Source organism: Dromaius novaehollandiae, chromosome 9, assembly GCF_036370855.1.
Source record: "Dromaius novaehollandiae isolate bDroNov1 chromosome 9, bDroNov1.hap1, whole genome shotgun sequence".
Lineage (NCBI taxonomy): Eukaryota > Metazoa > Chordata > Aves > Casuariiformes > Dromaiidae > Dromaius > Dromaius novaehollandiae.
In genome coordinates this window covers 6,689,063-6,716,155 of record NC_088106.1, presented here as the reverse complement: position 1 = coordinate 6,716,155, position 27,093 = coordinate 6,689,063, and the positions used below count along the sequence as shown (strand labels likewise).

Sequence of the window (27,093 nt, the reverse complement as noted above, 5' to 3'; positions counted from 1 at the left end):
TCTTTATCTGTAAAATAAGGTAAAGTTAACTGCACATGGTAACATTGAAGGTCTGTGATACTCTGAAACATAATGAGGATTTCCTATATGCAAGACTAGTACCTTAAAACAAGGACAGAACGCTTTCTGCTCTGGCTTTGTGGGAAGGACAAATATGTAAGTGTATGCTGCGACTGTGCATGCTTATCTTTTAGAAAACATCAGTAGAAATAAAATCACCTAGAAAATCTCCAGAATTTTATTATTGGCAAAAGTTTTTTGTTTTTTGTTTTTGTTTTTTTACCAGACACTGTAAATTTCTTAAAATGGCCAACAGCATAAGGCCTACTGTTATGACTGGGGATGTTCAATGGAACATCAATTCATGTATGGTCAACAGGAACAGCTCCTTCTTTTCCCCTTGCCTCCTCCCAATCTCTCCCATTCTAAATTTTCTGCTACTTAAGCTTCCAGATGGTAGAGGAAAAAATTGTTGATAATCATCTGATTCATAAAACCTAGAAACTGATGAGAGTTACTGCAGGGCAGATTTTCAATCAGCAGTAAATACAAATCTTTTTTTCAGCAAAGTAGGCATAAATCTCACTTTTTATCTTAAATTATTTATAAACCTCAGCATGTTATATGGTAATATGTGTTTTTATCTTATTAATTACTAATCTATTATGGAGAGGTGTGAACACCTGGAATAGTGCTGACATAGTCAAGCAGCAACACAAGCTGTGCACCACACAACATGCCCAACATACAAGCACTTACACTTGCACATATAAATACAAACATCAACTTTATGTCAAAATACACAGAAACGTTTGTGTCAATAATATTTTCACAGAGCTGTAGGAGCTTTAGAGAATGAACTTATTGTCAGGGAAGGCTACTGATCTTGTAGATTTTTCTAAAAATATCTCTTCTAAAATTGGGTCGTGCTTAAGGCGATGGGAGTTCTGTTAGCAAATTTCAGTGTAATCAGGTTTTAACTTACCGTAATCAAAGCAAGGAAGACCCTGTCCTCCTCAGAAAAGCAGCATTGTTAAACACCTTCCAAAATGTCAAGTTTATAACTCAGTGTACAAAAATATTAAGACAACAAATGTTTTGACATTACAGATCTTTATTTGTTTTTGAATCCACAATCTATACAGGGTATTTACAGGGCATGAAAATGGATAACAGCACAAAATACAATTGAGGTATAAGCTAAGAGCACAGTATGTAATGTTTCAATAAATATAATTCAAAATTTGTAAACTAAGTGACCAGATAGATGCATCTTGTTTACTAAAACCATATAAAATATCTGTTAATCTCACGTGAGGTAGAGGACAGTTTTGTGTGTCATGTAATGCAACCACAGCAACTCTAGCAATAAAACTGTACATCATTGGCAAAGTATTAAAAATTGTTGAATGCACTGATCATTTTCTCAGGCTTTTACTACAGTTTCAGCATAGTTGTTCAACCTGTTGCCTTGAGCTAAGACAGACTCTTTGTGTTTGCAGCTATTTTCTGTAATTTAAAATTAATTATATTGGCATATCAACATCAATAAATACCTTCAAGGGTGAGTATGAAAACACAAAAATGGATTTTGTCATTGCAGAAGGCAACATAACTGCAACAAAGTATTTTAGACCAACTCTTTTTATTATTTCCTAGAATTATTTTAAATACAGTACAGCTGTGCTTTCCTTTAAGTGAGGTATCTATATTTGATGAAAAAAATTTCAATTGATACTGTTACATTTAATCAATTTTCAAGTAACAAATTAATTTTTAAACCATTTGTTTGCTGTGCTTGGTGAAGAAGTGCTTCAAACTCATATTTTTCAAGCATTTTCCAACTGAACCACTAACTCTGAAAAAAACCCCAATTTTCTAAATAATGGAGACACAGTATGAAATCATCATGCAATTTATAAGCAATAACTTTACTTTCACAAAAGTTAAAAAAATTGATGTCTTTTTGAAAGAGATATGCAGCAAATAAAAATGTCTACAACAAGCTTTCTCCAATAAAAACACTGCTGACTACTTCTCAAATGACAAATGTAATGAGCAGAAAAAAAAACATTGAAATCTGCAGCTTTCTGCTGCTTGCTGTTGACAGATTAGATAAAAATACTGAAATATTGCAAGCACAGACTAGCAGGTAGGTGTAATCATATCTTTTGTTGACTTCACCATATTATAGAAAACTCTGTTGTGTGGATTAATTACATGAAATTAAGTGCAGAAAAAATACAAAGTTGTTATCTTTACTGACAATCAAAATATATATTCTACAAACACGGGAATTTTAGGAAGCTGACCGTGACAGCATTTCAAGGCCAACTTCACAACTAATTCTAGGAAAGTTTTCCAAAAATTTTGTAACACATTACAGCTATCCCCTTCCCCAGTACAAATCAAGAGTGTATGAATAGACAGCTGTGACTTCTAAAATATGGGCCAAGCCCTATTTTTTCAGGCCACCAGGAGCGTTATGCTCCCACTCAATTTTTCCTACTTCACTAATTGCATTATGCCTTTACTATATACAAATGATTTTACATCTAAGCTATTAATATATTAAATATAGAATAAAATTAGTTTAAGAATGTGAAACATAACTACATGTACCTAAATACTCAAGCAAAACAATATGCTTTACAAAAACTAAAATACAGATTTAGTAAAGTTTGGAGATGTAGATCTCTTTCGTCTAGGGATACATGGTTACACTGAGAACAAGGGTGCTTTCAGACTGCCAGTATAACAAGAATTTTACTCCCTCTTAAGTTCTTATATTTCCTTGCTGATTAGGGCACACCAAGCACGTGAATGTTCTCTTTTAAAAAGTATAGGAGGAAACTAGATATTCACCTTGAATCCTAATTACTTTGTTCCAAAAAGTGCACTAGGCAACTTTGATTCTAGTCGAGGAGTTCAGATGCAGCTTTTGCAACTTTTTAAAATTATGGACAATTTTAGGATTTTTTTCCTAAAAGATTGTCAAAACAATCTGGGAAACAGACTTCCCGTCTACAAGATCAGCAAGCAAAAACTGAATGCAAAACAAATATTAACACACAAAATGAGCATCCTATGACTAAAGGCAAGTTCCTATTGACAGAATTAGTTCCATTAAGTGTGCACTTAAGTGGGGATCCTTAAGTGTGCATTCCAAGTTTCTATATTAGATCATAAAATAAACCATTGAATATAATGGGTATAAGGTAGTGAAAAAAGGTCAACATAACTATTTGCTCTAGAACTTATACAGTATTATTTACAATTTACTAAAAAACTATCTTTCAATGACTGTGGACACACAAAATCTATGGCACATTTATGTATACATTATTACTTAAAATCAGTATAAAATTAAGTCTACACGTATGAAAATTTTTTATGTTATGTAAAGAACCTCAAAGTAATATTTAAGAATTTAAGAGGATTACAATAATTTAAAATGCATTCTAACTTTAGAATAATTAAATGGAATATTTACAAAGCTACTTTCTCAGTCATTTTAATAAACGTTCAATTAGCTTTTTCAGCCAAATGTTTTAAAAGGATTAGGAGGCCTCATGTGCAGCTGGAATTACTAAAACTTGCTATAGCTGCTTGAGTTCTTTTATTGGTGAAAATACAAGTACCTCCTGTGGCCACCAGCATTTTAATGGTCTACTGCATAAGCCAGTTGAACAGATGGTTGGCAGATGGTTAAAGTGGATGGAGTACACTAGTACTCCATTGCAGTTAGCACTGGTGAAGATCAACCAGTGGTAAAATGGGAAATTTCAGCTGAAATCACATAAACTTGACAAGATCTGAATGAAAACTGAATATACAGTATTCTAATAAAACAATCCCATGAGGATTCTACACATTCAACTGCTAAGATATAAAATACTGTGGTAAATCAGTTACTTCAGCTATATTAAACGAGTCTGTTTGGCTTTATCTACACTGACAACTGAATGAGTTTGGTTGAAAACAGGTATTGAAAAGTAACTAGAAATGATATGTTTTGATCCTTTGATGATACCTGGATGAAACTGTGTAATTTACAGTCTCCCAGAACAGTTTTGTTACTTGCCAATCTAGCTAATCCAAGTTCAGTTCTGTCAATCAAATTAGACTACTTTACACTCCAGTGCCTAATATTCACGCTGTTAACAAGATTCCTGCCTACTCTTCCTATAGCCATGTTTTTTTGGTTATTATTGTATTAAAACATTCATTGTGTTTTTAAAGCAAGTGGTGAATACACAACAGGAATCATTTATACTCAGCACCTTTCCTTGCAAACCATCACTAAGCTGTCAAGACAGGCTTGCTTTTTTTTTTTTTTTAAATAAAAGCAATGATTCACCAAAACAAATGTTTCATATTTTTTGTCTAACCTGATATAACCCTCAGTGTAAATATGACACAGTCCATAAACAAAATTATGCAGAGCTATAAAGGAAACATTCTATGACTCCATGACATTTATTAACTATCCCGTTTCTCATTCAATTTAAGATCTGTGCAATTTTATCTTTCTTTGTATATACGGTTCTGCTATACTACTGAAAGAGAGAAGGAAAAGAATGCAAAGTCTTCAGTTTTACTAGTTCAGAATAAAAATCAACACTAAGCTTTTACTAGTGGTTTCATCCAAAATTAATTGAATTTTTAAGATAGTAACAATCATAAGTACCTTAAAAAACACCAGAAGCTAGAGTACAGATTAAAATTATGTAGTGAAATATTAAGACTATTAAAATATGTCTTATCATTGACATAATCAGCTAACACCTGTCAGCTATATCAAACTTTTTGGAGAGAAGTGCAAAAATGTGTTTCTTCATCCAAATTTGTAGTCATGCGTTTAACCCATCAGGAGCCAGACTTCTGAAGTACTCAAGTAAATGTTATATATATACAAAAAAGAAATTCTGTACAATTACACATTTTCAAACGTTATAGCTTAACAAACATGCTGTATTTCTTAATTCATGGTAACATTACCATGCCATTCAAATACAGAAACTGTCAAAATGATTTTCAAAGTGCCATCTCTCAGAATTAAGATTTTTCTAAGTAATTACCACAATGTCAGTTAAGGCTTGCTCTATGCAACGGATGAAAAATCCAGAAGTTGGCAAGAAGCTGGAAGTGTTGAGGCATGGGATACTAAAGAAACTAATCTGTGTTTTTTGTAATTATTATTTTTGAGAGCATTAATATCCAAAAACATTGTCCAGAAAGAAAACCCCCACCTGTAAGCCTTCTATTAATATTTCCTTTGTATCTGTCATATAGTAGAAAACAAAAGAAAATGTGAATTTTTAATTTTAAAGATCCCATTTTAATTGCTGCTCTTCACAATAAAAGCCTAATGTTTTCTTCTTCCAGCATAGTAACCAAATGCTGGTTCTAAAACTCTTCAGATTGATACTGAGTTGTTAAATAGCAAATAGTGAAAAAAATCAGCTTGACAATTCACACAATGAAATTATGGGAAAAAATCAAGCTAGTAAATAATTTTTGATGATAAATCATCTTTCATCATCCTGGCAATTTTGAGCATTACCCTGCAAATGAAAAGCTGCCTTTGCTTTCCCGGGAGAGAGAGAATACATAATTCCCACTGAAACCCATGCTATATTTGATCTTGAAGAATTCAGAAAAAAATTTTATGTACTTTCATAACTGGATGTGCAATTGAAAGCAAAAATAAAGATCACCACATATATTTTAACATACAATGCTGTTTTTAAAAGGTACAGAGCTCTCAAGACTGCATTAGAAATAGAAGCTGATCATTCTAAATCAAAAAAAGTTTCATATTTTTCATAGTTTGAGAAAAACAGCAGTACAAATAAATGCAGATTTTCATTGGTTAGGAAAATCTAAAATTTTATTCCTATGTTTCTATCTCTCTATATTTATATATATATCTTCCTCTGGACCTGTCTGGGAACTAGAAATCTGTAAAGAATACTTTTTCTTATCACACAGATAAACTGCTCACAATTCATTAAAAACCAAAACACCCTGTTTGAAGGACAGAGTCACGTTTCCCTCTTCCAATTTCTATTTTCCTTTTCCATTTTTTGAAGATTTCAAGATCTGTAGCTTCAATTCCTTTATCGTCATCTCTAACTTTTCTCTTGCCTCTCGTTCTTGTCTCAGTTCATCTTGAAGCTCTTGTCTATCTGCCTCTGCATGATCCAACCTCTGTCTCAATTCTGCTAGCTGCACAAGTAATTCAGAGAGAGAGAGAGAGAGAGAGAGAGAGAGAGAGAGAGAGAGAGAGAGAGAGAGAGAGAGAGAGAGAGAGAGAGAGAGAGAGAGAGAGAGAGAGAGATGGATTTGATTTTAGCAAACATATTTGTAAAGGTCAACTATTCATTTCAAGAAGCAACTGGTAACTACCCTAGGCATCAGACAAAAATGTATCAGTCAATCAGCAAATTTTCTACGCTCAAGAGTTCTGCAGTTATCTACTACCACACTAGTAAATGACACAAAAATGAAAAAGTTGCATAAACATCAAGCCATAATAAAACCCAGAAGAGTCTAAATTTTATATACATATTAATTCCAGTTATATGAACTGTCACACTCAAATATATCACTAATACGAATAACCTGCTATGAAGACTGTGGTGGTGTCTGCATCAGATGTTTTACAAATCCCAGAACAAACAGCACTTTTTCATTTCCCAAGTTCATTTTTCTTGACTGACAAAATATTATTTCAAAGCCTTAATGCATTTCTAGAACAAGCCATCAGTATTGCTTTCTGATACCTTTTAGCACAAATGAAAGAGAATTAAGAGAATGGATATTCAGAAAAATCTTAAATACAACCCCTTGCACATTTATATATGTGTTTGAATATGAATGTGAGTCCACTCAGGCTTTTTTTGTGAAATAATTTTCTGTGTTTAAACACAAAATAAATAATTTTTTCCTCTTTGGCGTATAGTAAAAATTTCCGTCACTCAGTGAGATTTAAGTAGACTAAATGACACTAGATATTACTGAAAAGAATATTTGTTATAACAAACAACTTACCGATTATAGTAAAAGCAATACTCGTTCAATTATAATTTTCAATTACCGTGTTTGGCATACTGTAGAATATTAAAACCTTATAATTCCAGTTATATATATATATAATTGGGTGCCATGCAACTAACTCACTAAATTCAAACTACCGGTCCTTGAATATTAAGTCTTTCTATATATTTTTTGTTATTTTATGGCAATGACATATATGAATTGAGATATTATAGCTCAAGGAAGATTTTGTTAATGTCAAAAAGATTCATAAAACACATGAACATTCATTTTTTCATCTTCTGAAGACTGCCATTACAAATGATGCAGTTAGTTTCTAAAGAACAATCTTTTAAAAAAGGATGTTCCACATTTAACTACTTAAATAGGCTAAAGCAAATATATTTGCAAGAGATTAATAAAGTATTAATGACTTGAGAGATGAGTGTTTGTCTAAATTGTGGTGCATTCAGTTTGTGGTATCTAATTTATCAGAGCTTAAGAAAATGGACTTTCAAACTGTACTGAATAACCACACACTGGAAAATCAACTTCTATAGTTAATCGTAAAAAACATTAGTAATCTTAGACAAAGCATTTTACAAAAGGGAATCATTAAAAAAAATCAAGATACATATGTCCATATGTATATAAATACTGTATGCACTTAAGAAATTATTTTGAATTTAAGCAGGGGAGGTGTTTTTTCTATCAGAACTTGTTTAGAGTAAGACCTGAAAAAGTCTGATGAATTTTTCAGGTGCAGGAAAATTACTGTTGAGTTCCTTATATGTATACTACCAGCAGTTATGACAGGGAGGGGATGGGAAACCAGTCATTTTCCCTACTACGATTTAAAGGATTGTTTCTTTCCAAAAGGCATCCCTTTTCTAAATCTAAAATCTGCCTGTCTTTATGAGGACAAGTACCTATCTCGTCTAAATAATCAAGAAGCATAGATTTCACTGAAAAAAAGAAAAACAACGCACGAGAATGAAACAAGCAGACACATATAGGAACACCAGTGTTGGCCAACTGCTATAAAATGTACTGGGCAAAGGAAGTGCTCTGTTGATTTTTGAGAAACACCACATTCAATGCACCTTCATCTTCACTTGTTTAATCAGAAATATTTAAGCAGTTCTTAGACAGTAACAGGCTATTAATATGAGTCTTTTGTCTCCACTACCCTGATAATGCAAACTGGTGCAATATGGTAACGCCCACTGCCTGCATGTTACAGCATGATACATACTACATAAACCTGTCTCGGGTTGTTCTTTGGTTTCCAGCCCTTAAGAAAGGTTCCAGTACTGGTTATACTGCCCTATTATGATTGTCAGGGAAAAGCAGCAATTAAACTAGACGATTCAACAAAGTGAAGAAGGGGGAAAGACATTCAGTGCATCTTCTGGCAGGTCTAGAAAGGACAGACATTTAATCAAGTTCCAAATCACATATTACCATTATTAATTGTGTTAAATGTACAAAGAGTGTTTTTCCCAGGCCACAATTCTCAGAGAGAGGGCAGACTGGGCAACTGCTCCAAGACGACAGCAGAATAAGGCTTTTTAAAATGCTGTATACATAGTATGGGGAAGTTACTGTAGCCAGGACTTGTGTTTAACCAGGGTACTTCTCATAACTGCTTGGAACCAAAGGTCCACAATCCATTGCAAGATGTGATAAATGGAGAAAAAAGTTCAAATTATATGTTCTGAATAGCTGAACCACACAGTCAATAACAGAGTAAGCTTTCATGAAGGAATGTATTTAGTTTTGTAAGTGTAACTTCAAAACAAATAAACCACCTCTTTGGGGAACAGTCTGTGGTTCTTACCCTCTAAAGGAAGTAAACTACACACCATATAAAACATGCTGTACACAATTATCTTCATAAATTAGAACATGTTGTTGCTTGCAGTGATAGGGCTTGTACCAGATGTTTAGTAAATCAGACCTTAGTCAGAGAGGATTATTTCTGGCAGCACAGGCTATGAATCTATTGAGTGGGATGTCATGAAATTAGATCATGAGAAGAATTTATGATACTAGCCTCTGCCCTACTCCCTGAAAATAAAAAAACAAAAAAACTTTGTCTCAAATACAGCCTGTTTCTTATTTTGAGACAGTAAGAAAAGGAAATATATAAAACTAGGAGCATATGACCATAAAGCTTTGCTGAGCTTAAGTTTCATATTGTTTATTTTAAAAAGCTAGGAAGACTAGTTCTCTGTGACACAGTACGAAGTCTTTTAATATGCATTTAATCATAACAGCAACTGATTTTAAAAGGGGCCATCTCAAGACTGTATCTGTTGTTGATTGGATTCTTCCTCTTAGGATGACATGAACAACCACCAACATAAAGAAACAATGGTATATGTTAAAAATTCTCAGTGAAAGAAAAAACTATCTCCATAGATTTTGACATATGAACCCAAGAGGCAGGAATGGGAGACCAAAATACGATTTTTTTTTTCCCCAAGAGCACTATCGAAGCATTTGGTCAAGAACACAGAAGGGGTTTCATCAGATATTACAGGAGACTCTAACGCCAAGAACTATAAAGAGCAGCCAGGTATGCTACTAACCTGACAAAAATTGGTTGAGGTTTTTTTGTTTTTTTACATAAAATAAAAAAAAAAGAAAAGGAAAGATGAATAGCTAATTTCTATAACTAAAATGAGAATGTTTACTATGGGCAAGACTATGAAGCAGATGATTTGTTTTAAATGGGGAGAACGTAACAAACTTTCTGTTTAAGGTCAACATTTCATTAACAATATCATTCAGATATCTGAAAAGAGAATCTTGTAACATTTGACAGGTGAAGTGTTTCTGTAAGTTGCATTCTACATCAGTTTCAATCAAGGGAGAAGGAAATAAATACACTATCACTGTGACCTATTTTGGTATTAGTCTACGGTATTAGTCCATAGGATATCAAACGAGAACACATGGAGAAGATGAAACTTTAAGGTGGCAGAGAACACTCCAATAAAAGTGCAGTTGCTGAAACTCTAAAATTTACTCAGCAATAGCTTCACAATTCAATGATACACTAAATACAGTTCAACTTGAAACAAACTTTCACTTCTCACCTGTGCTGCATATTCAGCTTCTTTGTCTTTTTCTAAATTGGAGTCACAGGTACACTTTTGCTTCATCACTTGGTCCAGTTTCTTCTCCAGGTCTCTCTGCTCAAAATAAAATTCTTCCATTCTTTGAGCATGCTCAGTCTGCAAACATTCGAGTTCTTTTTGTAAATTCTGCTGCTCTTCATTAAGTTCCTTCATTGCTCTAGAGTTGTTTAACATCTCTACCTCCTGTCAAGAAAGAGATCATGATCACTTTCACCTTGGTTCTAGAACCAGAAAAGTCAAAAACTGATCTAATAATTTAAATGGGTATCTGGAAACAATGAGGCCAAAAAGAGCCTGAAATTCTGTTGCAAACATTCAATTCAATATAAAGAAATTATACTTTCAATTACACAGAATTTCCAGAAACCAATTCACAATTTGCAGAAAGCAACAGCACTGATTTATTAAAACAGATTTTGAAGATGAAGCAAGTGCATTATCAGAAAACAGAATAATGCAACAAAAAAAGGCCTCATTTGTGTTGTATTTCTTTTTCCTCCAGCATTTTCATCTTTTTTAAAAGGTCTGATCATTTTTTTCAACTTATCTACAAGCTTTACGTCCAACAGAACAATTTAAAGTAGCAGTCTGGGACATTACCAAAGCTCATTGATTCTCAACTTAATGTTAAAATGAAAAAAAAATTATTTTATGTTTGTCAATGAATGCAAGAAACAAGGACAGTATTTAGCTAATTTAACACAGAAAGGTGGCAAAAATCACAAATGAACACCAGTTTCTAATGCCATCCATGACTAAAAAGACTAATTAAATACTCCTAAAAGCAGGGGGTTATCAAATAGAAATAGGAAGGCGGTATTCTTTCTATAGGGGGCAGCAATGAGATCATTCCTAGAGGGCTGATGTCAGCACCTTTAAAATCTTGAAAACTGAGAAATTTTAGAGGATTTAACAAACTATATTTACATACAGTTTCATTTGGATAAAATAAAAGAGCAGCTACTTGAACACAGCAGTTACAAGTTGAAGATACCAACTATTAGTGGGCTCTAATCTAACAAGCACAAAGGTTATTAAAGATTCAGTGTCTGGATTCAACCTGGGGACAAAATATCTAGGTGTTTTGTTGTTTTAAAATGAAAGTAATCTCTGATAATGATTCTAGAACCAACTAGCTAACATCAGTTTTCTTATGACAAAAATGAAACTCATTCAGTTTGCCGCTGTACCATTTGAAGTTGTTGTTTCCTCTGCAAAATGGTATTTAGTTTTTCTTGCTGTTTAATGTAGGTTTTCATTACTTCTTCCATGATCTTTCCCTTGTCATCTTCACAACTGATGTCTTTCATGAGAGTTGGGGACAAGGTTCGTACACGATGACGTACTTCACGGCTAGAGTCTTTACTAATTTTGGAAGAAATACGTTCAGATTTGCCACTTCTTGCAGAATTAGTTGATACAGGTGGATCTACAGAGAAAAGAAAAAGCCAGCAAAATAATTACAGAAAATTTAACTTTCACAGTGAAAAAATGCAAAGCAAACTCAAGATTATACAAAGGCCAAAAGAACTTTTGGAAAACTGAAGTCACATGGAAGTTATCACAAGATACTAACTTGACATTGAGCTTTCCAAAATTAATTACACAGTATAAAAATGGAAAAGATTTCAACAGAATTTTCTATTATAATTCATCTACTCACCTAAACGTTTATGCTGTTCTGTGCCAGTTTTCAAGTCAATTTTTTCCTGTTCTTCAAGAGAAAGCTCTGGATAGGAAGCAGCTTTTTTGTGCTTTCCACTACCGAGCTGTTTCTCTGAGTGTCCAGGTGAAGATTTAATTACTTCTGATCTGACTGCTGGTTTTGCAACTTCTTTATATTGTGATGCAAGAGACACATTTGGGGCAACCACTTTATCACACATATAAAGGTAGTAACTGAAACAGCAGAACAGTAAAATTAAGAATGAGAACTAAGATATAGCAAAGGATAAATGATAAAGAAGAGTAAGTTCAATTTAACATGATTTCAAACAGTACAAGTTTCAAGGAAAAATAAGTACTTCCTTTCTAAATTTTCCCTATGCAAAAGAAATCATAATGACCCACTTAACCTTTACTGAAGAGATTATCTAGATATGGTTTTGAGGATATCAAACAAGGATTTTTCTAGCATGACTGATTAAAAAAAATCACAGGAAAAAAATCATACAAAATTTTCCTTTAAATGCAAAGAGTAAAATTAAAAGGTGACTGGATCCAAATCTCTCAAGGTCATTGCCAAGATAATGAGTATCACAAGACAGTGGCAGGGCCAACATTGCTGCCTTCAATACTTCTCCTGGTTCTGAAGGAAAGCACTGATAGAAATAGCAAACTGAGGGACCGTCACTGTAGCTCCATCATTTATGTGTTTGCATGGGAATTAGTGAGATGCATGTGTGTTGCTTTGATACATGCTGCTATTCAAGAGTCTGATCTCACCCATACAGACTAAATGCACAACTACATGGGGATGCACAGCAAGAGGTCAACAAACACTGCTTCCCTTGCTGATGCAGATGACAAGGTCTGTACTACATTAAGGAAATGCATTTGGTTTCTAAAACCAGGAAATTAATCAACTGACACAATTCAGCTGCAGTCATTGTTCTAATGTGGAATAAAATCTTCAAACAGCTTTTACAAGTCTGTTTTGAACGGAAATTAATTTGTACTCATGGCAACTAGGCACTGTGAAGCTTTTCATAAGCATGGAAGAAGTTATAACAGGAAGGATTAAAAATTAGCTTCTGCCATTTCTACTCGGAAAAGGGAAATTGTAATTACATTTTAGTTTTGTTTCCTCCTTAAAAAAACTCCTACATCACACCTTGAGTGCAGTACCAAAAATCACTCACAAGCAATTCATTAATATTTACACTAAAAAGTACACAGAAAGTAAGGATTGAATAGTTCTTGTGCAATCTCTTAGAGTTTTCCTAAAATTTTAGGTTGTAAGTACATTTTTAAGTTTAAATCATCTTTAGACAGAAGTATTTAGCTTGTATACACAATGCTCGTAGTTCTGCACAGGAAATTCAGTTACCTGGGATGGACAAAGGAGGGTGGTTGAGTAGCAGTTTCTGCTTCTTGCTTTATAACTGGATACCACTGCGACAGTTCTAGGCTCTGCTGTGAATCCATCTAAAGAAAAAAATAACACTAATGGGAAGACTGCTACATTTTATTCACATCTTAATAAATCCTGCTCCATGGAATGACAATTACACCATTAATACATATGCCCACAGGCAGGCAACGCAGAAAAATTGGGGTACTTGAACATGGAGAGTCCTTGGCAGACATACAGGGTGATGCAAGCAACAGGACTGTCTTCAAACTCTAACTTCCAAATATGGGTAAAGTAGCAAAGAAAGAAAAAGGAAAAACTCTTTACAAACCCATACGAAAATTCTACTGAGTTCCCAAACTCTGCTGGGGCATGCTATGAATACTTGGAGAAACAGAAAGCAGAAACTAGGATTCCCAAAAGATTGTATGAGCCTTGACCTTTTGCAATAAAGTATCCACCTCTATAATGCATTTGCCAGATACTTTATTACAAAACAAAATCTATGAATAAAATGAAGCAATTACTCTTGTTACAGAGCATAGAAGTTTCTTTAGTTGTCAAAAATTTTTACTACAGAAGGGGGCAAACCTGCTGCAGTAAGGTAACAACTCCATTTCCTTTGCAGTAACAATCAGAATTACTTCTCATGTATCAGAATACAACACCTTAAAAGACTTCAGTGTATTTCATATCTAAATAGGAATTCTTGTTCCTTCGTCTCAAGGATCACTTTTTTTTTTTAATTATCCTTTAATCAAAGTTACTGGTCCACTCCAAAGATATCTTTATTTTTATGGGAAAGGCATCTCATCGTATATATAAACGACACTCATGGCTAATCAATTTTTAATTTCGCTGTGTTAAAACAGCCTTGGGAATTGGAAGGATGTCTACGCAAACTGAAAACTCTAGAAATATTAACGTAGCTGGGTTTTTGGGGAAGCAAAAGTTGCTTAATTAAAAAGGGGGGGGGGCAGAAAGGAGAGAAGTTTGCTACTCTCACTTGGTCAGCAAGAGCCCAGATGTGACAGGTTTTCATGCACCCTGCAAAATCAATCTTTGGTACTCATGGAACAAAACAAGGGCTCATACAATCAAAATTTAAGATCAGTCCTTTACTTGGAGCTATGTTTTTTTAAATCTGATGATACAGGCAAAATTCAAGCAGCAAAGTGCTCTGCCTATGAAGTTTAAAAAAAAATTTTAAATAATAATCCTCCCCCCCAATCACTTCACAGTTCTAAAAATAAATAACATCACAGTAATAAAGGGATCTTGATACTGTAGATTAAACATGACAGAACACAGATAAATTCCCGTTATACCAAAAACTTCATCTAACATCTGAACATCTTCACAGGTTTCATGAGTATGAGATAATATATAGTCAGAAAAGTTTACATTTACATGCCCTGAAAGAAGCTGTCACAGAACTTCGTCTTTGGCAGTCAGGAGGGCACCTGGTTGGAACCGCGGGGCTGGTACCAAGCCCTGCAGAATTGACTGCCATTTGACCATGACAGAGAGCAAATCCCACAGCCTACAATATGCTGGTGAAATCTTCCTGTCCGGGAAATTCAACTCTAGCAATGAAAATGAAATTTAACTCCACCCCTCTAGTCCCTCAGATCAGTTCCAAAACAGATATAAATGTGTGAGGACACAAGGAAGCTAAGCTCCAGGACAACAAAATCATAATCAAATGTTTAAATAATAAAGATTGGGAATAAAGTGAACAATCTCTAGAAAAATGGCCTCATCTTGAAATTCATTTCAACTTCTTTCTGCTTATTCAGATCATTCTAATAATCTAAATACTGCACATAAATTCATGTAGTTACATCACAGCTACTATATGGCAACACAATTTCAACTTACACTATTTCTGAATCACCTTTTTTCCATGTTTTAGGACTGGCATTTTAACATGTTTTTATATTTATATATGAAATTATGTATCAGGTGACCTGTATTTTCAAATTATTAATTCAGATTTTTACATTCCCACCTATTTCAAATGGAAACCGACTTCTTTGCCTACTCAATTGGTGTCTTTTGCAAAAGAATTTTCAAATTTTACTTAGGAAAGAAAATGAAAGGTAATCCCAAATGAACATGAAGTCTTTTTCTAACATATGATTCCTCCTTCATTTTCCAGATTAATAAAGCAAAGAAAAAGCTTTTATTTCTAAATATACATGTATATATCATTACCTAAGTATCTGTTCAGTTTAGATGTTCTTAAGTAATTACACAAATATGATATATCCAAGCTGTCAAAACTTACAATTGAATTACTTCTACTTAATCTGTTTGAAAGGCCTCCAGGAAAAAAAGATGTTTTATTTTTCCTCCAAAGCTAGTTATACATGCTGTCCTTTAAGAAAAAAAAAAATCCAGAAACTTAATTAAAAAAATTCATCTAAAACTGAGAAGATAGTCAGAATACAAATTCATATTATGACTATGTTCAAAGCTTCAGTCAGGGATTACAAAGAAAATCTCTGGTCTGGTCATTATGCAAACGAGTAACTCAGAGACCCTTCCTATTCCCAGGAAGCTTACTTGGTAAATTTCTTAGAAGATTTGCCCTGTGAATGAAAGAAAAACTGTTAAACAGTTCAGTGGAAAGACAGTTCCATACAAATGCATAAGTAGTAGTTTCTGTCTAATCAATTAGCTAGTAGTTTTTAAAGCAGAGATAGGACTTCCAGAAATATTCATAAGAGATGTTAACTTCTCACATTGTGAGCATTTCCCCATGCATAACAACCAACTCGAAGAATTAGTTTAAGAAGCAAAACAAAGTCGCAGTATAGAGTGATTATCAGAAACTGTCACAAAGTCAAAGAGAACGAGGATGTCACCACAGAGAACACCAGAGATTTAGCAAGAGTTGTTTCAATGAGAAGGTGAATATTACGCTGCAGAGCCCAGAATTTAACAGAAGATGAGAAAGTCAGTGACAACCAAATATACTATTTACAGCTTTTTTATTAGCACAAAGAAGAAAAAGGAATTAACTTTGTAAGTATAGTAGGTGAGGGCCTAGGTTGTCTACTCTCAAAACATCGAGAGCAAAAGCATACTTATACTGTGAGGTGAGTAAATCTAGAGCTAAGGAGAAAAGCTATTTCATTAATTATTTATTATTACTACATCAGAGTTTCTCATTTTTGCTTTATCTGTTATTTTTCTCTCTAAGAGAGGGAAGGATAGACAGTTGGCAAAGGGCACTGTTCTTGGACCCTTCAAGATAACTTCAAAAATGTCTTGAAACTTCAGAGATTTACTGCTTCTCAACAAAGAGGTAAGAAGGTGATAGAACAGCAAGTAGAATATCCTATAAATACATTTGCCTAAGAGCATAAGAAAAGGTAATGTCTATACACTGTATCTAATACCTCTCACACCACAGAAAAAGATAGAAAAGACAAGACTACTGAAGAACGCAAGCTTCCCCAGTACAAGGGAACAGAGGCACTGCTCCAAACACTGCCCTATTAAATTATTTTAAGCTTTTGCACTTTCCAGGTGAATACGTATGAGACACTCCCCACCCCACCCCCCAAAAAAAGAACTGAACAAAAAACCATCATTTCACCATTTCGTGTTTTTTCAAATTTTCATGGAGTTTATCTACCATTCTAATTTCACATGCTGCTTTATAAGAAAGAACTATGTGGGTCTTTAACGGAAGACTTTGGAAACCATTTCTCCCTTTCTTTCAAATCTGTTCAATACCATAATCTGTTCAAGCCATGGTATTGTGGATGCAACAGGGGAAATAATCTTCCATATTCATTCCTGGAATACTGCTTCTGGTTTCATGATAGCAGATTTCTGACTATGAGATCTTTGATGTTTTTGAACCTCCTGTACACATATCAAAAGCCAGGTGAAATGATAATCAGTATCTCTTCAATGTCTACAGCATGAAAGGTCTCGTGGCAGTGAATACGGAAGACTATTTCCCCCATTGCAGCCACTATACTATTGTTTATTACCTATATTGGCATTGCAAGAATAAAGACTGTCACGACAGTCTATCAGATGAAAGCGAAGTCTCCTTGCTATGAACTTTTCTGCACTTCCAGCAAATTTGGCATTTGGAAGCATGCCATATTGCAGACTTTTATGGAAGCTGATCTGCTAAAATCCCTTCCTGCAGGCTGGCTTAACTGTAAAAATACCTGTTACTGTAAGCCTTTCTGCAATACTAACTTTTGAGAAGTTTATTCTGAAAGGCATCAACTTTATGGGCCCACCTATCTGGACTACTTTTGCTGCTGATGACTTCGAAATCCATGATAAAACATCCGACAGGCAAAATGGATAACCATTTCAAAACTTCTAAATTCAGATTATACCCAACAAAACTGTATATTCCATGAATGCAAATATCTGTGACGTCAGTACCTCAATGTTTCCCTATTTTCATCTACAAATGAGGCTCTCCCTCTAATTTCCCCTTAAAACCTTCTTCCTTGAGCATAATACAATAATTTCCCCAGCAACATCCAATATTAATCTGGTGCATGTCTTTTTGTTTAAATTGGTAGCTTTCTGTGGAAAAGATAAGCTCTGTATTTTTGAAGCACAGTGCAGACTTGCAGCAATATTTTAGGAAAAAAACCAATGTCCATTATTAACAATTGTCAAGATACCAGCCTACAGCTCATTACTGGAAGTGTTTTAAAAACCCTTTCTTTTGGCATATTTCTCTATATAACCTGTTCAAAAAGCTATTACTGAACAAGCAGACTTGAGGCTTTTAAATAACAACTTATTGATGCACCATTACCCGACATGCAGTGTCATGAGATGTTACTGGGTGGTTAGCAAGCTAGGCAGCCATACACCACATGTGTATGTGCTGGAGCTAAAATAACAAATGAAGAATTAATTTATAATACTTGATTTTCAAGCTCCTTTCTGCTTTGCTCAGCTGCTGCAACACACGCAGTTTAAAACAACATTCTCAAAGGTCAAATGGGAGAAAGAAAATTGCCACAATAGCTCTAAATTTTCCAGAGACTGCATACTTTAAAAAAAAGACCAAGAACCAACAAAACCAAACCAAACCAGCTTGAATGAAATTACTTACAGCTCAAAGAAGACAGAAATTACTGCACCTTTTAATTCAAGAAAGTCTGTTTTCCATGGTGGAGAACTCTCATAAATTTAACTTATACTTGATTTGACAAACATTCACATTTACAAAGAAAAAAAACAGGCTTCTAAGATAAATATTTACTTGTTATCAGAAAGAGATTCAGGAGTTTTACAAGATTAGGTGAACTTACTTTGGACCGAGTTCTCTTCTGGTTTTTCTCGCTAAATTTCTCCTTCATTTCCTCCAAGAGATGCTTCAGTTCCCTCTCCTCCGATGTTCCCAAGTATTTTTGGTTAATATGAAGGTAGCAGTGCCATTTGGCTGATTCAAAACCCCAGTGGCAGGTCCTTTTATCAGGGGATCTGTGTGAATGCATCACAAACGTCTGGGGCGAAAACATCCCATAGCACTCCAAACACTGGATACACGGATCATCTGGCTGCAGGTAGAACTGAGGTGCAAACAGACCCTGGCACTTGCCCAAGCACTCGTGCTCCACTTCGAAGGCACTGCCAGACTCTTTGAGCTGGGCCAACGTGTTCTTAGCAGGGAGAAAGCTGCCATTTTGAGGAAAAGTGCGAGGACGTAATAAAGCGTTGCATAGTCTCTGAGCATCAGTCAGCGTAATTAGCCCGCAGGACGGAGCATTAAATGGAAGAATTCCCAAAACCTTCAGAATGTGAAGCTGGTCGGACGTGCACCTTGAGCAGTATATATACAGTTCGTCACACACTGTGTTAATCTGTTGCAAAGAAAAGTCTCGGAGAACCGAATTCAAAACTTGAGGCAGGCAAAGTCTTTTTTCTCCTCCAACTTTAAAACAAGAAATAGATTCCCCCTCCAATAGAGTCTGAGTGAGTTCTGTGGAGCTGTCTGGAGGAATGAGCAGTGGACCAGAAAGTATTTGTGGTGATGGAAGAGGCAAGAAGACAGTGGGCGACATACTTTCCTGGGAATAACGAGCTGAAAAAGCTGCTGGTCCACCCAGGGAACTCTGGCTGCTTAAGTGGAACTGCGCCAGCGTGTGTTTCAAACCTGGATTTAAATTCAAAGGCTCAGATATTGAAGTACTGTTCAGCTTGGCATTTTCCCCATCAGCCTCCACAGAAGTTCCATCATATTCATCCAAGTTTTCCTTCTTTATTGTTGGCAATTTATTTATTACAACTCGTACTTTGTTATTTACATGCATTTCTGTCATTACTTTTTTTATTGGAGGACTCCCATCCTCTTGGATCCCACTCCTTTTTTGGTCTGAACATAGACCTAGATGGAAGTTTGTTTGTGGGTTTTCCATTGCTAAACACCAGAACTTTTAATTAAACAAATCTTATGTGTGCATTTTCCTGCTTGCTAATACAAAAATCAATTTTAAATGACTTGATTACCTCATGCACACCAAGTTTTGCACTCCTTTCAGGAAGAAGTTAATCCTTCAGCCTCCAGGAGTAAAAACTGTAACCCATTTTACATGGAATACCATAAAATTAAAAATGGAGAGGTTAAACAAAATGTTCTTCTAGGTTTAAAATTATTTGTTCAGTTTTCTTTTATAAAAAACAGACCGCAATATCCATATAAAAGGATTTTCTTTATAGCCTACTCAGTAGTTTGCACAATAGTTTTGTATAGTCATTTAGTAAAAAATGATGAGTTGATGCATGAGCATCTATCCTTGATCATTTTTCTCCTTTGAAAAGCATTTGAAAATTTTGAAAAAAAAGTTTGAAAACCGGCTTTTCAAACAAGTCTCTGTTTAAATATTAAAATAGAAAAATGCCCACAAGTCTCAGTCTGATGAGTGCCGATCTCAACACAACTGATCCAAAACGACGTTTAAGTTGCGTGAAAATTTTATTCACCACTTCCCCTTCGGTTCTAAGGGATCACACACAAGCTTAAGGGCTTTATTTATCGTGCAGCCAAGTTTATGATTCCACCACCACCACTAAAGTTACTATGGCAGCTCACCAATAAATCCTAAATTAAAGGCTGATTCAGAGTGCTGGCAGAAGCTCAACGTCCCTAGAGAATCACCTTTAGCACGGATGTCCGCGGTGCCACACTTTTCCCACCCCAAGTTACTAGCAATACAGATAAGATCCAGGCCATCGGTAAATGTACATCTTGCGCTAATATGCAGTTCTGTCAAACTCTCCAGATAACCTGCGAAAAGAGAGAGAGAGACAGGTCATTAATAATCATTTATTCCGAGACTAGAGTCTCCGGATAGGAGCTCAGCACATCAGAGCAGGGACGCGTTTCCTAATTAATTACCAAACACTACCGCACGCAGAGCTGCCGCTGGGGAAGCGCAGACGCCGCTCCGAGCCCCCGGCAGATGGGCAATGCTGGCAGCGGCGCCCGCCCGGCGCCGCCTGCAACGTCCAGCAAATCCCACTGCCCGGGGGGGGAGGAGGGCGAGAGGTCTGTCTTTCACCGCGTTCAAAAAAAAAGAAAAGAAAGGAAAAGCAGAGCCCGCGGAGGAAGCAGCGATGCGGGCACACCGCCAGCCCCCTCCGCGCCGGGGACGTGGCGCGGGCGGCTCCGCTCCCTTCCCCCCCCCCGCCGCCGCCGCCGCCGCCGCCCCGCGCCGACCCTTCCCGGAAGGGCCCGGGCCGCCGCGCCGCGCCCCGCCGCTCCGTGACTCACCGGCGCTCCCCCGGCTCCGGACGGACCGTGCCCGGCTCTGCCCTGCCAGCTCGGCCCCCCCGCTTCGCGCCCGCCGCCCCCGCCGGCGCTAAATTTACCGCCCCCCCCCCCCCCGCGCGGCGCCCCCACAGACGCCGCCCCCCCCCCGGGCTCGGCGCGCCCCTCCCCCGCCGCTCCCGCCCCTCCCCCCGCGGGGCCGCCCGCGCCTCCTCCCCCGCGTCGAGGCCCCCCCCGCCCCGCCGACCCCCCCTCCCGGGTCCTCACCCGGCGCCGCGGGGGCTCCGGCGCCGCGGGAGCGGAACAGGAGCCGCGCTCGCACCGCCCACCCGTGACCTCACTGCGGAGACGCAGACGGAGACGGCGGCGGAGACGGAGACGGCGGCGGCGGCGGCGGCGCGCGGGCACGAACCCGCCGGCGGCGCGCGCCGCCCCCGCCCCCCTCCGGCTCCGGCCTCAGCCGCCGCCGCCGCCGCCGCAGCCCCGCCCACTGTCTGGGGCCGCGGCGCGAGCGGGCGCCCCTCCCCCCGCGCGCGACAGCCGCTCCCTCAGAGAGCGCCGGGCCGCCCCTCCCCCCGCCGGCGCCGGGAAACCCTCCCCCAGCGCTCGAGGAGCCCGCGCCGCGCCAGGCCGGGGGCGGGGGGGGGGGGGGGCCGCCCTCACACAGCCCTCAGGGAGCCCGGGAGCGGGGGGAGCCCTCACAGAGCCCCGCCGGGGGAAGCCCTGCCCCAGCCCTCACAGAGCCCCGCCGGGGGAAGCCCTGCCCCAGCCCTCGCACAGCCCGGGGCCGCCGCCGGCGCTCCCCGCCGCGCTGCCCTCACGCGCCCCCTCGCCGCGGAAGGGAGGAGCGGGCGCCGCCGTCTGAGCGGCGGGAGGCCCTTTCCCGGCGGCGGCGGCGCGGCTGATGGCGGCGGCGCGGGGCCAGGGCTCGCCGCGGGCGGCGGCGCCATGTCGGCGCGGGCCGGGAGGGAGCGCGGGGACGGCGGAGCGGGCGAAACGGGGGCGCCAGCGGCAGGGAAAGGCGGCGGTGCCCCCCCACACCGCCTCGCAGACCTGCCCGTGGCGCTCCAGGCTCGGCACGACGCGGCTGGGGGTTGAGAACGGGGATTTTTTGAAAACTGGGGGGGTTTTACTGCTAAAACGTAGGAGAAGGCGTCGAAAGATGGTTTTGGAGCCCCTGTGGAAAGCTGCGCCGCCGCGGCGGGGGGGGGGGGGGGGAGGGGTTATGTAAGGCGCTTCCTCCCACCTCAGTCCTGTCGCTGGAAGGGGGAGCTGCTTTCCAGGGACTACTTCATCTTTGTACAACTCGTGCATGAATTACAAGTTTCTGCCGTGTGCGAGGAGCCTAAAGCTATTTTTACATGTTCTTTGTAAAGACGGCGCTTCAGCTGAAGGGCAAAATCCAATTCGCTGTTACCTTTAATCTCGCGTGGGCATTTATTTTGGTGCAAAGTGAGTGCAGAAGGCATTAAATCAAAATGACACAACCGTACAACCGCTGCCATACGCGGCCTTTAGTGCTGGTGCCGGGCTGGAGGACGAGGACAGGCCCAGCGTTGCCCATCTGTGCTCAGGGTCAAGCTGAAGGCTAAAGGCAAACAAAACCCTGCTTCTTACTGAAGAGCCTATTTATAGGGGGGTTGGTACACCTCCGTCCTCCACTTTGCACCTTTCATTTGGTTAAATTTCTGCAGCACAAGCAGAGTTTACCACTATAAAGCTGCTTCTTGAATCACCTTTTAGCTCTCTTTTAAAATACCAGATCACTTGTGACACCTACAACATTTTCTTGTGATGGTAACAGGCAAGTAGTGACCTAGGATTATATTTTTTTAAAAATTATTTTAAAAAACCCTCTAAATTACACAAATTGCTTATGTACAAATACAGTGACTGCTGTGACTTTTCTGTGGTTGTCCCCCCTGATCTGAGGTGTTATTTTACTCCCAAGTTTTGCCCTTGATGTTAATCTTCAGTGGTCACATCTGGAGGTAGGAAGTATCTTCCTGTATGTTTGCACACCAGCTAATGCAGTCCTTATATTGCAAAAATAATAAATTGCTGACAGTTTAAACAGTAGAATAGGGTTTATAATAACTGTATGAACAGCTGTGTCTGGGCTTTTAACAATAACTCTGTGATCACAAAGACAATAATGGTTATATTTATTTTTTAAAGCCTAGAGAAAAACACTTGGCCTTTCTATTATTAAAGAAATCAGGTAAAGATGAGAGAATCATAAATCTGAAATAGAGTATGACCTCAATTTTTACATTCAGCAGGAGGTGTCACCACAAGGATTGTTGTTTTACTGTTGCCATATTGTAGCATCCTCAGGCAGAAGTAAGGCTCCCCTACAAATGAAGGGGTACCAAAATGAAGCCTTAATTTTGTTGAAGCATGTAAACCTCCAAATTACTTGAAATTAAGAACACTCCCTCTCAGCTGTTCGACATAGGCATCCAAATGTCTGTGAAATGTGTCTATAGAAAAACATAACTTGTCTTTTCATAGACTACAGAGAAAGCAGAGAAGGTAAGGAAGGCATAAATTCCTGCCATTCCATATAGGCCAGAGTAAAGATGAAAGCTTTCCAAAAACTGGAACCAAGATTTAAACTTTGAAGAACACAAGTATTGGAGAAACTCATTTTCGTGCCTTTTATACTCTACTTTTTGCCCTTTTCCATCCTCCTTTTGTTTCTCTACTTTTATTATACTAAAGATCATTATACTCAAGATTTATTATACTCAAGATTACTAAAGATTGACTCAGCTGTTCTTCAGGGACCATTTATCATATTAACTACCACCATTATGGAGAATACATTTTTCCTTACTTCTATTTACCCTACTACTTTCTACCTTTTTTTGCCAGACTTCATCTCTGTAACTCCTCTGTAGCAGCAGAATCACAGCCGAAATCTATAGGTCGAGAAGCACGAGCAGAGGCCCATGCATGATGGAGTTTTATGAGTCGAAAGATGACCAAGATTGATATCTCTGTACTGTCCAGCCACTTAAGATTCACTGCAAATAGAATTTGTGTATTTAATTTTAAGTTTCATGGATGCAGGACCATAAACCTACTCTTGGTTCATCTTTGCATCTGCGTGAGTTTGATCTAATCTAGCAACATCCTGTGGTTAATAAACACAGGTCATGCCATCTCAATATGCAGTTTTGTATCTAGTCTTTTTTTACTTGTCAAAGTAGGGAAGTGTTATAACCATGTTTAAATGAATTCTAACATTGTGCAGTAATGTGCAGTACCCTGGTACTTTTCATAAATGCTATTCTCCAACCTGCAGCAAAACAGAATTACATAGGACTATGCAAGTATTGTCTTGCCTTTTGGCTGTGATACCAAACACAAGCTTCTGCAGCCTTAGAAAGAAAAAACTAAAAGAGGAGGCTTTTCACCTGTAATGATTCTGTGGAAGGATTTTATAAAGACTGGTATTTTTCTCCATTTACAGTTAAGCAAACAGTGCAAGATGCAAGGCAGTTGCAGGAGTACAATTGCTACCCTTACATGAAATCGTGAACCGCTTTTGTACAGGGCAAGAAGGGTGTGTATTATTAAGACTGAGGGAAAGTGATGGAGAAAATGCAAGAGTGCATTTATGTTTGATCTCAGTTGCCTTTGTTTAAATTATATTTAGTTCTTTATTCTTCCACAATAAAGTATCTGAGGCTAGGACAGCAAATACTTTTATGGAAAAATACACCCATTCAGGAAGAACACTAACACTCTGTACTTACCTACTAAGTAGATACGGGGCTTAATAGCCACAGCATTGTAGCGGAATAAAAAGATTTCTGAGTCTACCAGTTTTGGGGCTGATCTTGAAAAACGCTGACCAGTGATTCTATTACCTAAACATTCTGGACATTCCTGTCTCTTTCCTACCCTGTAAGAGTTTAGGATTTGATCAAAAATTTCTCTCCAAATAGCCAACCATTGAAATGCACTGTATCATATTTCAATTGTAAATAACTCAAGAACATGCCAGATTTTTAACATCGTAGCTACAGTGATCTAAGGACATAAGCAAGACAAAATTTCTAGGTGGATATTACACCTACTGATGACACGTAAGCTTAGGAATTAGGTGTCGTTTAATTTGGGTTTAAAAAATTCTGCACATTTTTCATTTCAGGCTGCAAATTTTTCGTAACTCCTGTGTTGTAACAAAAGTGTTGTTACAGAGCTACAACCATTAGGCAGCATAAGACAAAGCTTGTAGGTAGAGGATTGTCTAATAAAACATGTGAACTCTACCTAGAACCTTGACTGTCGACTGTGAAAAGCACTTTGGTACCAGGGGTACTATGTAACTAAACTAAAACCTTAGCTACAGATCTTTTTAGTACTTAATAAATTGCACTAACAGAGCCTGGGAGGGATTCTACTTTTATTAATAACCTTTCTGGATTTTCAAGAAGTGCTCAGGTTTTTTGGAATCTTATTAACATTTAAGGTTGTCGTAAAATGTAACTCATATTTAGCATGTTCAGCTGCTTTGTTTAAACACCTTAGCTTTAAAACCAAGGCATCCCGTACAGAACTTTTGTCTCTACTCTTCCAGGTCAGCTCCCAAGGAAGAGAAAATTATTATTTTAAAAGATAAAAACATCCTGTTTTTACTTCACAATTAAGAAGTGACCACAAAAGTTTAATTTCTAGTTAAAATCAAAAGAGAGAGCTATAATAAGAGATATAATAAACCAAGAGATTCTCCAGGAAATGTATCATTTCATATATTTCTAAAATAGTAATATTTTCTAAATAATAAACAGTAAATTATATATTATTGTAGATTATAAATATATATTATAAAGTAATAATAAATACTAATTTCTAAAATAAGGAAGCAGAACACATGGAAAAATACATGCCTCCAAAATATCATAAAGCAAAGGTGTTAAAAAAGTCCTGCTCTTCCCTGACGCAAACCCCTTTTAATTCCTTGAAGGCCACCTTTGACAGTCTCTGGTGGTGATACCTCTTCCACTCGCACACTAGGAAGAAAAGCAAGTGAGACAAACTGATCTGCATTTCTAAGTGCAAATAAAAAAAAAAAAACCTTCAAACTACTGCATATAAGATGAAGTGCCAAATAGCATATTAAGACTTAAAATAAAATGATCTTTCAGTTGAGCTGGTTAACACAGATACTAACTTGTTGTCAAACTGCTAAGTGTGTAAAGAATTTTGTCACACTTTTATGAATAAGATTCAAGTTGCACATTTATGAACAAACGGGGTTTTGTAGGAAGGGAAAGTAAAGCATTTGCTTTAATGTTCCTTTCCATACATGCCATCTCTAAAATTAATAGAGAGTGCAATTTAACACTGTCCAAAGGACAAAACTTGTGTTTTCTTCTCGAAAGATACTAGCATGTACATTTTACACAAAGATAAAAGTCATTTTAGTGGCAATCATTAATGGTAGGTTATAATACTGAAGACCAGTCTTGATGTATTTGTGAAACATACTGACAGATTAAGTAATGCAGCTATGATGTATTATAGATACCCTATTACAAATCTTACTGTAAAAAAAAAGTTGATAGATTTTAGCATGCTCAGCATCTTACAGGACAAGTTATGGAACAGTTACATGCAAAACACTACATCTAATGAACTGAAAATATGACTTAGTTTCTACATCTAAAATTGTGGTCAAAATTCAGCTGTTTAGCTAGATGTTTGGAGATCTGATTTAAAAAGGCATACAAGCTCAGACACTTTCTTCAAGCTTAAAAGTCAAATACAGACACAACAGATTTCTCATTCTATTTACATCTAAAAAAGCCCACTTCCCACAAAAGCCACACAGATCTAGAAGATAAATGCCTTCTCCGCCTTTAACCTTTGGTGATTAAATAGCACACATCTCAAGACCACACATCTCAAGCGTGCAGTTTGGATCACTGTATTTTAAATCATAAGCAGAAAAAAAGCCTTTAAAAAAAAAAAATTTTGCGCTCTTGTCAAGAAAATACAAGATATGGTAAAATTCCCCTGTTCTGAAAGGAGCTCCCTTCCCCTACTCTCTC

The 27,093-nt window shown here is 37.7% G+C and overlaps 1 protein-coding gene across 4 annotated transcripts; it reads right to left on the bottom strand.

The window, feature by feature from the left end:
- Positions 1 to 1,094: 1,094 nt before the first annotated feature.
- SKIL (SKI like proto-oncogene) lies at positions 1,095 to 21,469 on the bottom strand. Of its 4 annotated transcripts, none has more exons than XM_064516606.1 (7): positions 21,296 to 21,469; positions 18,570 to 20,545; positions 13,237 to 13,334; positions 11,851 to 12,086; positions 11,378 to 11,616; positions 10,146 to 10,370; positions 1,095 to 6,231 (listed from the first exon to the last, which is right to left on the bottom strand). In XM_064516606.1, the coding sequence occupies exons 2-7, from the start codon at positions 19,674 to 19,676 to the stop codon at positions 6,070 to 6,072; spliced, it is 2,067 nt and encodes a 688-aa protein (XP_064372676.1). In that variant the 5' UTR covers positions 19,677 to 20,545; positions 21,296 to 21,469; the 3' UTR covers positions 1,095 to 6,069. The 4 variants fall into 4 exon arrangements, with proteins under 4 accessions (XP_064372676.1, XP_064372677.1, XP_025961496.2 ...); XM_064516607.1 differs by lacking the exon at positions 21,296 to 21,469 and adding an exon at positions 21,032 to 21,108; XM_026105711.2 differs by lacking the exon at positions 21,296 to 21,469 and adding an exon at positions 20,657 to 20,758.
- Positions 21,470 to 27,093: the final 5,624 nt, after the last annotated feature.

What these genes read in the sequence shown, in the direction of transcription:
- SKIL (XM_064516606.1), bottom strand. Translation starts at nt 19,676, where the DNA reads ATGGAAAACCCACAAACAAACTTCCATCTAGGTCTATGTTCAGACCAA. An exon ending in AGAACAGCATAAACGTTTAG is followed by an intron (nt 11,617 to 11,850) that starts GTGAGTAGATGA and finishes TTTTCTCTGTAG; the next exon opens with ATCCACCTGTATCAACTAAT. An exon ending in AAGCTGAATATGCAGCACAG is followed by an intron (nt 6,232 to 10,145) that starts GTGAGAAGTGAA and finishes TTACTTGTGCAG; the next exon opens with CTAGCAGAATTGAGACAGAG.